Source organism: Aegilops tauschii, chromosome 6 (assembly GCF_002575655.3).
Source record: "Aegilops tauschii subsp. strangulata cultivar AL8/78 chromosome 6, Aet v6.0, whole genome shotgun sequence".
Taxonomy (NCBI): domain Eukaryota; kingdom Viridiplantae; phylum Streptophyta; class Magnoliopsida; order Poales; family Poaceae; genus Aegilops; species Aegilops tauschii.
The window spans coordinates 493719219-493733466 of NC_053040.3; the positions used below are offsets into that span (position 1 = coordinate 493719219).

The 14248-nt window shown below is 39.6% G+C and overlaps 1 protein-coding gene across 1 annotated transcript; it reads right to left on the minus strand.

The window, feature by feature from the left end:
• Positions 1 to 2172: 2172 nt before the first annotated feature.
• On the minus strand, positions 2173 to 5618 carry LOC109775908 (disease resistance protein RGA5-like). The gene is made up of 4 exons (XM_073502274.1): positions 4783 to 5618; positions 4100 to 4153; positions 3568 to 3820; positions 2173 to 3339 (listed from the first exon to the last, which is right to left on the minus strand). Exons 1-4 carry the CDS (start codon positions 5616 to 5618, stop codon positions 2173 to 2175), a joined length of 2310 nt encoding a protein of 769 aa, XP_073358375.1.
• Between the last annotated feature and the right edge of the window lie 8630 nt (positions 5619 to 14248).

Sequence of the window (14248 nt, forward strand, 5' to 3'; positions counted from 1 at the left end):
TTAATGGTGTATCCCGAAACAACTTTTCGGTATCATCGAAACTTATCCGATGACCTCTCTCTGCGGTACGATTCCGCTGTCCGAAACTTTTCGGTGTCCGAAACTTTTTCGGTGATTTTCTCTCAGACTCCCTGTCTAGTATTCAGCAGATAGATGACCCTTAAGCGTGTGACCCTATAGGTTCGGTGAAGTATAGACATGACCCGGAACCCCTTCCGATCAATGATCAACATCGGAGCCGTGGACACCCATATTGACCCCTATACCCACACGAATAAATATTCGAGTGAACCTCCAGTTGCCGTGTGCTATTCCTGTTGCTTCGCGATATGTTACAAATACCCGAGGTGAGACATGTTGGCATTCCCGTGGATCAACAACTTGTCCACTATGCTAGTTACCTCGTTACCGGTATTGTTCTCTTTTCTCGTTATCGTGTTCCGGCATCCCCGTGATCAAATCACAAAGTGTCTGGCCAGACGATGATGGATACCGTAACACCGAGAGGGCCCAGAGATATCTCTCCATCGTCGGAGGAGCAAATCCCAATCTTGAGCTATCAAGTTACTTGACACACTTTTCCATGAACCCGTAAGCCGCCGTAATAGCCACCCATTTACGGATGACGTTTAACAAACCCCAAAGTTCATGAAGCAATCATGAAGAAACTCGATACTCTCATGGTCTAAGGAATCATGCAAACGTTAACCATCTCTGTGTTATGTACCAATAAACTTGTGACGAATGAATCTCATAGCATAACATCATGCCGGGTCGATTCAACACAAATGTTCTCTTAACATTATGCCCTCAAGGTTGGTGACATAGACATGCCCATGATCAGGAAAACATAACCATCATGCAACACTTGAGCTAGTCTTAGAGGCCAGACTAGGAATACATTTTACCGTTTATTATTACACACGTGCATATGAGTCTTCCTCCGAGCCTCGTGGTTATTGCAGACTCGAGAACCATAGCAGTTATAGCATGGAACATAAACATAATTATGAACTCGGAGATAAATAATATCATTTATTATTGCCTCTAGGGCATATCTCCTACAGGGCCCTGCGAAGCTGCCCTTCAAGAACTCAAAACCACCGTGCGCTGGCCCCACGGTGGGCGCCAACTGTCGTGGAATTCTCACGGCAGATGCCCTAGCATGAGGACTTAGGTGTGGAGCCATCACGACGTGATTAGCTTGAAAGGGTTAAAACAGGACAAGGGACACAAAGAGTTTTACCCAGGTTCGGTCCCTCGCAACGAGGTAAAGGCCTACTCCTGCTTTAGGTTGTATTGATTGGGTTTTGATTACCAGGGAGCGAATATGCTTGACCTAGCTCTCGACTTGTTGTTTCTTGCCTTAACCCGCCGCCGGGCCACCCCTTTATATACACAGGCTGATGCCCGGCGGCTTACAGAGTCCCGGCCGGCTCATACACAACGTGTCCAGCTCAGTGACAAAACTAAACTTTCCTTAACATACAAGTTAAACATATGGCGGTTTATACCCGTGGGCCTCAAGTCTCCTCCGGGTCTTGGGCCTTCAGTAAGCTTGCTTCATGAACCGCCATCTTTAACATCTTCTTGTGCCTTCTCATTATGAACCGCCAGTGGTATGACCCGGCCCCTCTTGGGCGGGTCATATCTAATAGCTATATTCCCAACAGTTTCCACATAAAAATCCGTGTCTCACGTGTCTCGTTTATTCCCGTTTTATCTAACACCACTGAGGTTCAAATGCCTAGCTAAATTGCCAACAATGCACCACTGAAATAGTAGTAACAATATCATCCCAAGTTGTACAGGGAAGCTTTGTGCCAGTGTTATGATCTCCTCAATAGAGGAACTGCGTGTACTGGAGTTGTTGATGCCAATAAGAGAACTGCAGCAGCATTTTGAGCCCATTCAACAAGAGATACTGCAAATAATTGGGAAAACTATAATTTAATTAATAGTTGGGACAACAAGCATATGTTACAGTGCAAAGTAAAACTATCATCATAACAAGTAGTAGAACCCAAAACTGTTGAGCAACAAAAATGAGAAAAGTATGAACTGTTCAGCTTAGAAAACAGCAATAATAATAGCGCGAGCGATCACTAAAAAGTACTACACCACAATGAAGAGAAGAGAGGTAACGTACGTATGTTTAGGCATGTTCTTAGTTCACCAAGAAGAGCCTCCAGGGAATCGATGGTTGTAAATTAGAGTAAGGTGGTTGTTGGGATGTGTGCGGACTGCTCTCTCCAGGGAAGCCTTTACGATGTCAACAGTGTTCACCTTGATATGCGAGCAACGCAAAACACATCTGAAAGTAACGAGGTTGGAGAGGTTTTCAACCCCGAAACGAAAATCATCCGGACTGCAGAGAGATTCATCATCTTCAAAAGCGCCATGGAAAATAATCTCAAGGTTTTCTAGCTTCGACATACATCCCGCTGTAAACATAAGATCCATCTTATCTCCCTGTGCCACATAAGTAAAAGTCTTCAGGCATCGGAACCCAGTTTCACTACCGACTGCCAACATTGTATCTTCAAAAGAAAATTGACCTTCCCTTCCTCGAAGAAAACTCAGGGTGACCAGAGCAGGCAAGGCTCCTAGGATGCAGAGATCTTCAGGCGAGATACTCTCCACTTCTAATCTTAGCTTCTGCAAGTTCACGAGTGGCCGTACCCAATCCGGAACTTTTGGAAGGATACAATCAGCGATCACAAGTTTTTGGAGGTTAAGCGGTGGAGAAGTACACCATCTGTTCAGTAAGATTTTGTGATCAATATTGCAAGCAGTTAGAGAACAAAGGTTATGTGCGCATAGCTTAACAAGAGAAGAAGCAACAATTTCATTGTGCTCATGCGCAAAATCCATATGACTAAGATGCAATTTCCTCATATTTTTTAGCTGCCCAAGCTCTTGGAGAAAGTTACGCGACTGCTTGTCGGCATACACCATTTTCAAACTCTCCAGTGCTCGCATCTTTGCAATTCCATCTAGAAACTTAATACCCGGGTTAACAAGTAAATGTGCCAATTTTCCGAGATCGACAATACCCACTGGTAAATCATATACCTCGGTGTGCCTTATGTTCAGTATCTCTAAGCACCTTAGATGTCTGATTTGTTCCGGGAGCTCACTTATCTTTGTCATACTAATGTTGAGGTACCTTAGTTGAAACAGATTCCCTACATTATCAAGATGGTGGTTTTCCAATTGACTACATCCTCCAAAGTCCACAACGCGCAAATGCTTGAACTCCACCAGTGAAGGGATTTTCACTATTTGTCCAAACACACTAAGTGATCGTGCATGTGACAATATCAAGCTCGTTGGCATAACAAAATTTCCTTTACCCTCTACCTGCATGGAGAGCCGGCGAACTCTCCTTTGTGTTTGGATAGTTAAATTGGGGATACCGATGAATGTAACAAAGTTCTCTTCAATGGACTTGGATAATATGAAGTCAAGAATTATGTCATGAACTCGACAATTAAGCACCTTATCATATCTATGAAGCTTCCCAGGTTGGACCAAACTCCTATTGACGAGCTCATTAAAATATCTCTCTCCTAACTCATATGCCGTATACATGCCTTCTTTGCAGACAAATCCTTCGGCAATCCACCTCCTGATTAGACCCTTCTTCTCAATAATAGAATCTTCTGGAAAGACACTTAGGTATAGGAGACAACCTTTTAAATGAGGAGGCAGATCAAAGTAGCTAAGTGACAATATTTGTATCATTCTATCGACACTAGGATCCCTTTTGAGTACACGGCCAATTGAATCTTTGACTTTGTTCCATATATCATTTGTTCTTCCTTTGTTAGCCAACAAACTAAATATAGCAATGATTGCCAAAGGCATGCCATCACATTTTTCCAATATTTGGTTAGAAACATTTTCAAGCGATGAAGGACAATCTTCTTCGGAGTTGAATAATCGTTGGTGAAATAGTTGTCTTGAGTGCACAATATTTAGAGGTCTAATAATGTAAACATGGCCACCAATTGATGCACGACACGAATATGCGACATCACTCATGCGAGTAGTGGTGATTATTATACTACCACATCTGGTCATGGGAAATGCGTACTTAATAACATCCCATGTTTCAATGTCCCATATATCGTCAATCACAATAAAATACCTGCACATGTTTTTATAAGTGATACTAGTTAATATGACGTGTTAAAATTAAGTGTAGAACAAAAGAAGGAATAGATACATGTACACACTAACAATATGAAAAGGTTAAATGGAAGAGCTTGGTGCAACTTAAACAAGGAGACCATGCAACTGAGCTCTACACATTTCAATGGATGTTTATGGAAGATTTCTATTTGGTAGGTCATATATGACCAACAGAGATCTAAGCATTTTGTAGTAGTACATATATGACCAACATGCTTCATAGAAGATCAATGCTAATTTTGTATTGCCGAAAAATTTGTCTTTCATATGCTTCAAAGAAGATCGATGCTGATTTTGAATTACCGAAAAGGTTGTCTTTCGGATGCATTGAGTTGCACACATAATGAAGACCTATGCTAATTATGCACTTATCTTTTACAGATGTCTTCATTTCCTCCAAACGCACCAACTTGGTTAACTAGTTAAGTACATGCAAAGATGCGCTGGTATATATTTGACCATTACTTTTTCTCGTAAAAACACATAAAAAGTATGGAACTATTTTGATGATAAATGGTAGTGCAAAAATCTTAATTTAACCTTTATGGGTGACAAGTGAATTAAAATGAATACAATATATAGTACCTTTTCTCCTCTATATGATTGTTAATCTTGTGTATGAGTTGTTGTATGCTCCCTGCTTCAGTGTGAGAATAATCTTGACAACTAACTTCACTAAGAATGGTTCTCAAGATATTCGTCATGTCTGGATTTCGTGACACTGATACGAAAGCCTTACACCGGAATTTCTCTTTGAGCTCTTGATACACTTGGTTTGCAAGGGTTGTCTTGCCCATACCCCCAGACCCAATGATGGAGACTATCTTCACTTTTTGACTTGAGATACATCCATTCTCTTTTGTTAACAATTTGATTATCTCAGCCTTCGGTGTATCAATTCCGACAAGCTTCGATGCATGCTCAAAAATAGTAAGAGCTCGAGAGTGAAGAACTGAATTACTTGTGTTGGAGAAGGGCTCACGGGTCTTGGAGAAGGCCTTAGGAGTCTTGTACCTTGCATTTCTCTCACCCACCTCAATAATATGTTTCTTCAAATCTTGGATCTCTTTAGCAATGCGGCGTTGAGCTTTCATCTTCCCTAGCCAGCTCTTGATCTTCTCAATGAAGCAATCTGGCTTAGTATCCTTGTCGTCAACCAACATGAAGTCGTCGATGGCATCCTCCATGTCGTATGACAACTCCCGCACCTCATTCATCCAAACCTTATCCTGCAAATCGGGATCCTGATCCCCCGCCATTTTTGCTAGAAAAGCATCCATGGCAGTGAGTTCATTAGTGAGGGATTTGATCTCCTTGCGCACGCCCTTGAAACGCTTATACTCATCGCCCAACAGAGTAGCCATCTTCTCCAAGACGGGTTTCAGGGCCCCCGTCACTGCGCTCAATAGAACCCTCTCCATGGTCTCGTATGGTGGTAATAGCTAGCTTAGTGCTCACAAAGCTAATTTTGTGTGGATGATTGGTAACAGTAGCAAGTATGTCGAATGGGTGCTCACAACCTCAACCTTATAGTTGCACACGCCAATCAGTTTTTCATCGTCGTTCCAGTTATATTACTAATCCCCGCCTGCTTAATACCGCCAAGACTGGCTTTTTAAATATCACCAGTTGTGCTTTTCTGTTGGCTAGTAGAATAAGATATAGGGCGTTAGAACTTAGCACTACAGATTAAAACTCTTGTTATTGACAAGAGGAAGAAACCAAAACTAGTTGCTTGGTTATTCTCAGCTCTAAATATGCATGCCAAAGGACGCTACACACATATATTTAAATTAGAGGAGGGTGCATCGTTAACATCGAAACATATATTTGAAGTAGGGCTCTTTTGGCTTCATTTGTTTACACGCCTGCAATCCGCTCACCGTGTGTGTTGTCGTACCTTTGTAAATCTTAGACTGATCCGCATGCTGTCATTAGCTATATATTCTGTTGCTATCATACAATGTAGTTTCCTGTGTTGTTCATGCAGAAGTACAAAATGATATCCTCGCACGTTACATCAGGCATCCTAGATGTGTTAAAGTTCTCCTCTTGTTTTCTACGCAAGAAGGCGAATGTTTCATGGACAAACTCCGTGTGCATCTCCGCCGAACGAGTCATGCATGCAGAATTGGTTTCTTGAGTCAATAAAAGTTTTGTGTTTAACCAGCTGCCACACAACTATATACGTAAACCAACTTCAGTTTTGCCCATATAACACGTTATCACGGTGACTCGAACACAAGACCATTTTAAATTAGGTACTGCATAAGTACTATATATTCATACCTTAATTCGTAGGTATGCTTTAGTTTTTATTTGACCCGAATTTCCTTCTTATATTGAATAAAATGTTCTGGCTGATATGAGACTATATTTTACCTAGATATGCGTCTATATGTTATGTACACATCAGAATTACTATGCATGCCATTTCGAGAAGAAAACTTCATCCGCTTAGGGCATCCCAACGCGGACCCCTAAAACAAATAATGTATTTGTCCGCGGAGAGTGATATGGGAGCCGGTTATCAAACCTTCCCAAATACATTTCAAACGGCATTTGAACAAACAAGACGAATTTCATGCAAACATGATGAAATTCACTTAAGTTCGCACATAATTTATATAAAACGAACAATATTTCGTTTGTTCAACAAAAACCTAAACTAGTTTATAGCGGACAGTGACCTCGTGCGTGTGGCCGGCTTGCCCAATGGTACCACCATCTTCATTGTCGTAGAGTAGTCCTTCCAGCGGTGGGAGGGCGGGCAAGCCGCCGCCTGGCGCTCGCGAAGGAGTCACTCCACTTCCTCGAGCACCGTGTGGAGGACCTACATGGCCGACTCCAACCCTGGTCGGGAAGCCTTGCCCTTGCCCCTCTCGGCAATGACGGCAACGTTGGTCTCGCTTTTGAGAGACCACTCCTTCTCAATCTTGTCAACCTCCCTGTCGAGATGGCGTAGCCGCCGCGGGCCCTCTCCATGGTGGTCACGACCGGTTGTAGGCCCAAGCCTCCGTGATGTCGAAGTCCATGCTGACCGAGGCTGGCACCTCGTCGAACTTGGCGAACCCCAAGCGGCGTGCGGCGTTGCGCCGCTCCTGCCATGTCGCCTGCCTGGCCGCTCTCTCCTCCTGTGTGACGATGCTTCGCGAGGACAAGGAGCCGCCCACCACCGAGTTTATGGAGGAGGCACTCCTGCGCCTTCGTGATTGCCGGCGGCACCAACTCCTTCACAGCCTTACCACACCAGTCGCAACGCAGCAGCGACGCCGGCGTGTTGATACTGTTGTACCGGCTATGCATTGGTGATGCCAGTTCCTCCTTCACGCGTGTCTGATTTGGACACTGTGGTTGCGGGGGCTGACGGCGGCTCTTCCTTCACGCGACGGGTCCTTCAAATTTTCATCAAGCATTTGAAAAATGTTAATCAAGTATCTGAGAAGGGTTAATCAAGCATCTGAAAAATGTTTCTCATGTATACGGATAATGTATACACCAAATATACAATGTGTATGAAAATGTTGATAATATATTTTAAAAATATTAATCAAGCATTTGAAGAAAATATTAATCAAGTATTAGAAAAATATTAATCAAGCATTTAAAAAATGTTAAAAAGGTGTATAGACAATATGTTTCTCATGTGTGCAAATAATGTGTGAAAAATACACAAGGTATACTAACGAATGCAAGTTAGTGGAGGAGGTGCCCCGGCACCTTAGCGATTGCCGACAGCATCACCTCCTTCATAGCCTTGCTGTGCCAGTCGCAGCGCGGCGCCGCCGCCGACTGGTTGATGCTGTTGTACCGGCTATGTCGTGGCGACACTAGCTCCACCTTCACGCGGCGTCTGATTTGGACACCGAGGTTTTTTTTTTGACCATTTACAGTAGGGAAAAATCCCTACTGTGATCTTTTTCATTAGTATATTAGGGGTTAAAAAGAGTTACAAGATGGCATGATCTCATGCTAGTTACAGTCAGTTAGTAAGGAGCATGATTACATAAAAAAATATTACACTATCTAGCTAGCCAAGAAATCATGCCCTCCTTGATACTGGGCCTAGCCCTAATCATTGTGTCTTTGAAGTGTCTTGTGAAGTTGATCTTGCATTGTAGTAAGGAAATCTTGTGTCTTCAAATTTTCATCATTTCTCTGGTTCCAAATGGCCCAGTATCTTGTGATAAGAACTTCCATGAAGAAGACCCATTTATATCTACTTTTTGCATCCATGATCAGTATATTAATGTTTAAATCAGTGTTCCACCCCACACCAATACTCCACCAGAAACCCTGGCTAAAGGGGCAGCTGAAAAGAAGATGAGTTATGTCCTCCATTGTGTGGTCTCTACATAATGCACATGTGGTGGTATCAAGTGAGAAATGTTAATAAAGCATTTGCAAAAATGTTAATAAAGCATTTGCAAAAAATGTTAATCAAAGTATTTATGAGTTAATCAAGCATTTGAAAAATTATTCTCATGTATACGAATAATGTATACACAAAATATACAATGTGTACGAAAATGCTGCCGAGTGTATGAAAAAATGTAGAACTTACACTTAATAAAAGTAGACATTAAAAACACATATATTTAAAAAAGTTAATTCTGCATTTAAAAAATGTTCCTGATGTATGCGAAAAATATACATTGTGTGTGAAAAATGTTTATTGCCTTTAAAAAAGTTCACCATGTATTTGAAAAATGTTGACCATGCATTCTAACAAGTGTTCAAAACTTCTATTTAAGAAAAAATAACATCGTGTATTCAAAAAATGCTTAATGTGTGTCAACAAAATATTTCACGTCTACACTAGAAAAATTTACATTGTGTAATTATAAAAAATAGTCATGTCTTGAATAAAAAAGCTACCGCTGAAAACCAACATAGAAAGAAAGAAAACAAAGAAAAGCAACAAAAAACAAAGGGAAAAGGAAAATATAAATTGAAGAGAAACCAATGCAAAAACAATGAAAATAGTGAAAACCTACAAAGAAAAGCAAAATAAATCAACAAAAATCAAAATTTAAGCTTAGAAAACCATTGCAAAGAATGTAGACTATGAAAAAGAATATCAAACAAAGAAAACAGATGAAAAACAAAACAAAAAATCAAAGAAAAAAGAAAGGAAAAAAGTCAGGGAAAACCAAGGAAAAAAGAATAAAAAGAAATGAAGAAACCAATGAAAACCAAGGAAGAAACGAGGAAAACTGACAGAAAACTAACAAAACCGAATAAAAACCTAAAAAACGGTGAATAAACAAAAAAAATCAAAAAATTAGCAGAAATAACATCCTGATAAAACCGGAGCAGCAAAACCAAGGAAAAAAGAATAAAAGAAACGAAGAAACCAATGAAAACCGTGGAAGAAATGAAGAAAACTGACGGAAAACTAACAAAACCGAATAAAAACCTAAAAAACCGGCCCATAACTGCGGATACTTCATGCGAGAACTTCTTCCATCTCGCTATAAGCAAGCAAGATATAGCTCTCGCGATAGCAAGTAACAAAGGAGCACTCCTTCGGGAGCCTCCCTAAGAGTCTGTTGGGGTGGGCGGTCGCCAGGCCAGGTGTCGCGCATTGGCAGCTTCCTTCGGATTTTTTTCGCACACGTTTTCGGCTTTTTAGATTTGTTATTTTTTGGCTTTTCGGTTTTTCACCGGTCTTCCTTAGCTTTTGGAAAAAAATAAGGGAAAGCACTTTTTGCAAGAAAAATGCGATTTTTTTGCTTCCGCAAAAGACATGGATTTGCTTTATCGACGGGCACAGATTTGCTGCTTCGTGCCTAAAAACAAAAAAATTGTGTTTTTTTACATCAACAAGAGGCACGAAATTGCATCTCTTGCGTGCATTCGCGAGAGACACGGCCGTGCCTCTCAGAAAACGTAAAAAAATCTTCCATGAGAGGCATGGATTTGCTTCTGCGAGAAGCACGGCCGAGACTCTCGAAAACGAAAAAAAAACATTTTTTGTTCCGTGAGAGGTACGGGTTTGCTTTCGCAAGAGGTACGAATTTGCTTCCGTTAGAGGCACGGCCCGTGCCTCTCGTAAACGAAAAAAACACGTTTTTTTTCCTTTAGAGACGCGGGTTTACTTCGTGCAGGCACAGATTTGCTTCCGCGAGAGGCACACCCATGCCTCTTTCGGAAAGATAAAGAAACGTGCTTCTGGTTTTGTTTTTTGTCCTGTTTTCTCGTCCGGTTTTTTTGTGAAAAACTAAAATTCGTCAAAACCTATCAACATGGGGTCTATTTTTGAAGATGTCGACGCAAAAAATCCAGCGGTGGAAACGGTTCAATAAAACATTTTGAAAAAATGAATCAATGAAAAAAAGAAAAACTCTTAGGTTGTGACAAGTGGCGCACTGCAGAGAGTGACCGTTGGAAAGGGTGATCCTTAATTACTGATTTCAACTATTGGCGCTTGCTTCCTCAAATTTCCATGCCATATCGTAGGAGTTGCGATTGAGCTAGCCCATTTCGTGACTCGGATTTTCTTCCTGGTTTTCTAGTGATAATTCTGTACTTATTAGTTGTTTTTTAGATTTGGTTTGCCAAACAACATAAATATATATTTATTTCAAGAAAACAAGACATCTTTTTAGAAATTATATTTTTTAGGAAAATTTGAACATCCTTGAAAAACATTGTGAATATATTTAAAAATAATAAACATTTTTTAAAACATAATATTTAATAAACCATTCGCGAATATTTTAGAAATTATGATTTTGTTCTGAATATTTTTTGAAAATATGTAACTTTTCCACAAAAATGTTACGATTGTTTTTGAAAAAGGAAACCATGAAAACTATAGAGAAAAGAAAAAATAGGAAAATTAAAACAGGAAAAGAAATAAGAGAAGCAGGCAACATAAATTGAAAAAGAAAACCATTAAAAGCCGAACATGAATATTCTATAAGGTTCATAAACCCGGCTAGTTGATGCTGATATACCGGCTATGCAGTGGCGACACTGACTCCTCCTTCAAGTGGCGTCTCATTTGGACATGGGGTTGCACATGGGTTAGCGGCGAGTCCGTAAAAATGTTAATAAAGCATTTGACAAATGTTAATCAAGTATTTTTGAAAGGATAATAAAAAATTTGAAAAAGTTTCTCATTTATATGAAAAATGTATACACAAAATATACAATGTGTATGATAATGTTGCTGAGTAAACGGAAAAACATATAGAACATACATTAAATCAAAGTAGACATCAAAAACACAAATATTTCAAAAAGTTAATTTTGTATTAAAAAGTGTTTCTAAAAAATATACATTGTCTTCAAATTTTTTATTACCATTAAAAAAATATCCACCATGTATGTGAACAATGTTGACCATATATTCAAAGAAGTGTTCAGAACTTCTACTTACGAAAAAATGTGCACCGTGTATTAAAGAAAAAATCAACGTGTGTCAACCAAATATTTCAGGAGTACACTAGAAAGTTTTACCTTCTGTACTGAGAAAAGTAGCCATTTGTTCGGTAAAAAAGCTACCATTGAAAATTGACAAAGAAAGAAACATAAACAAAGAAAACCACCGAAAGAAAGTAAAAAGAAGAAAAAAAACTAAAATAAATTAAAATATAAATAGAAGAAAAAGCAATGCCAAAAGAATAGAAATAATGAAAACCCACAAAAAAGAAACGAAGAAAACTACTATAAAGAACTTATAGAAGGACAATCAAACAAAGAAAATTGATGAAAAACAAGAAAGAAACAGAAAAAACCAAAGAAAAGCATAGAAAAATAAGTCACTGATAACCATGAAAGAAACAAAGAAAAAAGAAAGAAACGAAAAAACCCAATGAAAACTGAGGAAGAAACGAAGAAAATCAACGGAAAAATAAAACAGAAAAAAAAACAAAAATCCAGTGAAGAAACAAAGGAAATCATAAGAAAGAAGAAACAGAAAAAAAAACACCTGAGAAAACCGGACCAGTCCACGATCAAACGCAGCAACAGTGACAAAAAGAAAACAACTCGACAATGACGGCCGAACAAGTGTAAAAAGCGAGCTCTTAACTACGGACGCTACAGTACCTCAAAAAAAAAAACTACGGACGCTACAGTCGAGAACTCCTTCCGTGTCGCTATAAGCAAAGCAAGATATAGCTCTCACGATAGCAGCACTATTGACGCTTGCTTCCTCAAATCGCCAGTCCATGTCATCGGAGATGCCATTGGGCCGGCCCATTTGGTAAGTGGGACTCTTCGGTACTGAACGATGCAAATGCACCAATTTTCTTTTGTCTAAAAAAACAAACTTTCTTCCTGGTTTTCTAGTGCTAATTCTGTACTTATTAGTTGCTTCTTTTATTTGGTTGCCAAACAACATAAAATTTTAGTTATTTCAAGTAAAACAGATATCATTTCAGAAAATATATTTTTAGAAAAATGTGAACATACTTAAAAAAACTAATATATTTTTAAAACATTGAGCATTTTTATAAAATGAATATTTAATAAACCATTAGTGAATATTTTTAGAAATATGATTTTGTTTCTTAGATATATGAAAATTTGTAAAGAAAAACATGAATATTTTTTAGAAATATGTAATTTTTCGAACAAAATAATATCATTGTTTTTTTTAAATGAAACCATAAAAAAGAGAAAAATAAAACAGGAAAAACAAATTTAGAAAAACAGGCAATAGAAACTGAAAAAGAAAATCATTAAAACCGAACATGAATTTTCTACAAGGTTCATAATACCGGAAAAAATAGACCATATTTTTTTTTCTGGTGACCATAAACCTTCTAAACATGGAAAACCACACAGTACTAACTGGGTCGGCTCATTCGTATGCCCTTGTGTAAGAAGTCGAAATTTTGTCGCAATAAAAACCTTGCATTGCTCTGTTAGGATTCTGCTACTAATTCACTCTATTTAAGAATAATTCAGAGTATAGCTCGATTTACAGAGGAGAATCTCGAAGGAAGGAGATTCGAGGAGGAAGAAGACCCTCGGCTGAAAGCTATTTGCAGGTGCATGTCTCCCTGAGGTTTCTGAGTGGCCCAAGCCGAATAGCAACAATCCAGCCCAAGCGTTGAAGTAGTGCAGGTCGCTAACACAGTCTCACACTATCAACAAACCTGGGCCCGGAAAGCAAAGAGGCATTGGCATTAGCAAGTCTAAACAGATGTAGATGTTGGTAGGGATTACTCATAAGCACCTCAGAAACATGTATCCAGCTTTGTGTGCATGTGTTGTGGTGTCGCGTTGTATGGATCGGTTCAGACTTCACAGTGATGGTGCCGTGCTCTGTATTCGGTCAATGTACTCTCTGAACCGCAAATGAACACAGGATTACAGGTTCAGGTTTCTATCCTTCACTCAGTTTAACACGCGCCTTCCTTGATGCCAGTCTTACCGACGAACTTGCTCAAAAAACAACCAAGAAGCACCCAAGGGGGAGAAAGAAATGGTAACAAGCAAAAAACAAGAATAAGATAGATTTGAAGTAGCAACACACTGGCACGTGACATTTTTTTTTCCGAAAAGGGGACTCCCCGGCCTCTGCATCAGAACGATGCATACGGCCACATTTATAGATAAAAAAGGTTCAACAAGGTCTTAATGTCTTGCAAAAAAGTAAAAATGGAAAGCTCACACAGAGCCACAATGCCAAGAACTGAATGCCCAAAAGCCACAACCGGCTGGCACAAAAAGGATAGGTAAACTAATCGCCTATCCTATTACATGACCGCCATCCAAATCGGTTGAAGATATCCCACGCTACCATCTCCCACCGGACAGATCCAGTAACCAAATGCTCCCTGGCCTTCGTCGGAGTGAGTAAGGACCACATACGGATCAGCGCGGTAGCCCGGAATAAAACCTGCAAAAAAATGAATAGTTGTTGTTCTGTTAAAAACCAAATCATTTCGGCAGTTCCAAATTGCCCATAACAACACACATACTCCTACTCGAATGTGTCGAGCTGTTTCGGACTCTATCCCAGCAAGCCACGTTCCAAATAACGTAATGACCGAATTCGGAGGAGTAATGTTAAAGGCAATTTGCACGGTGC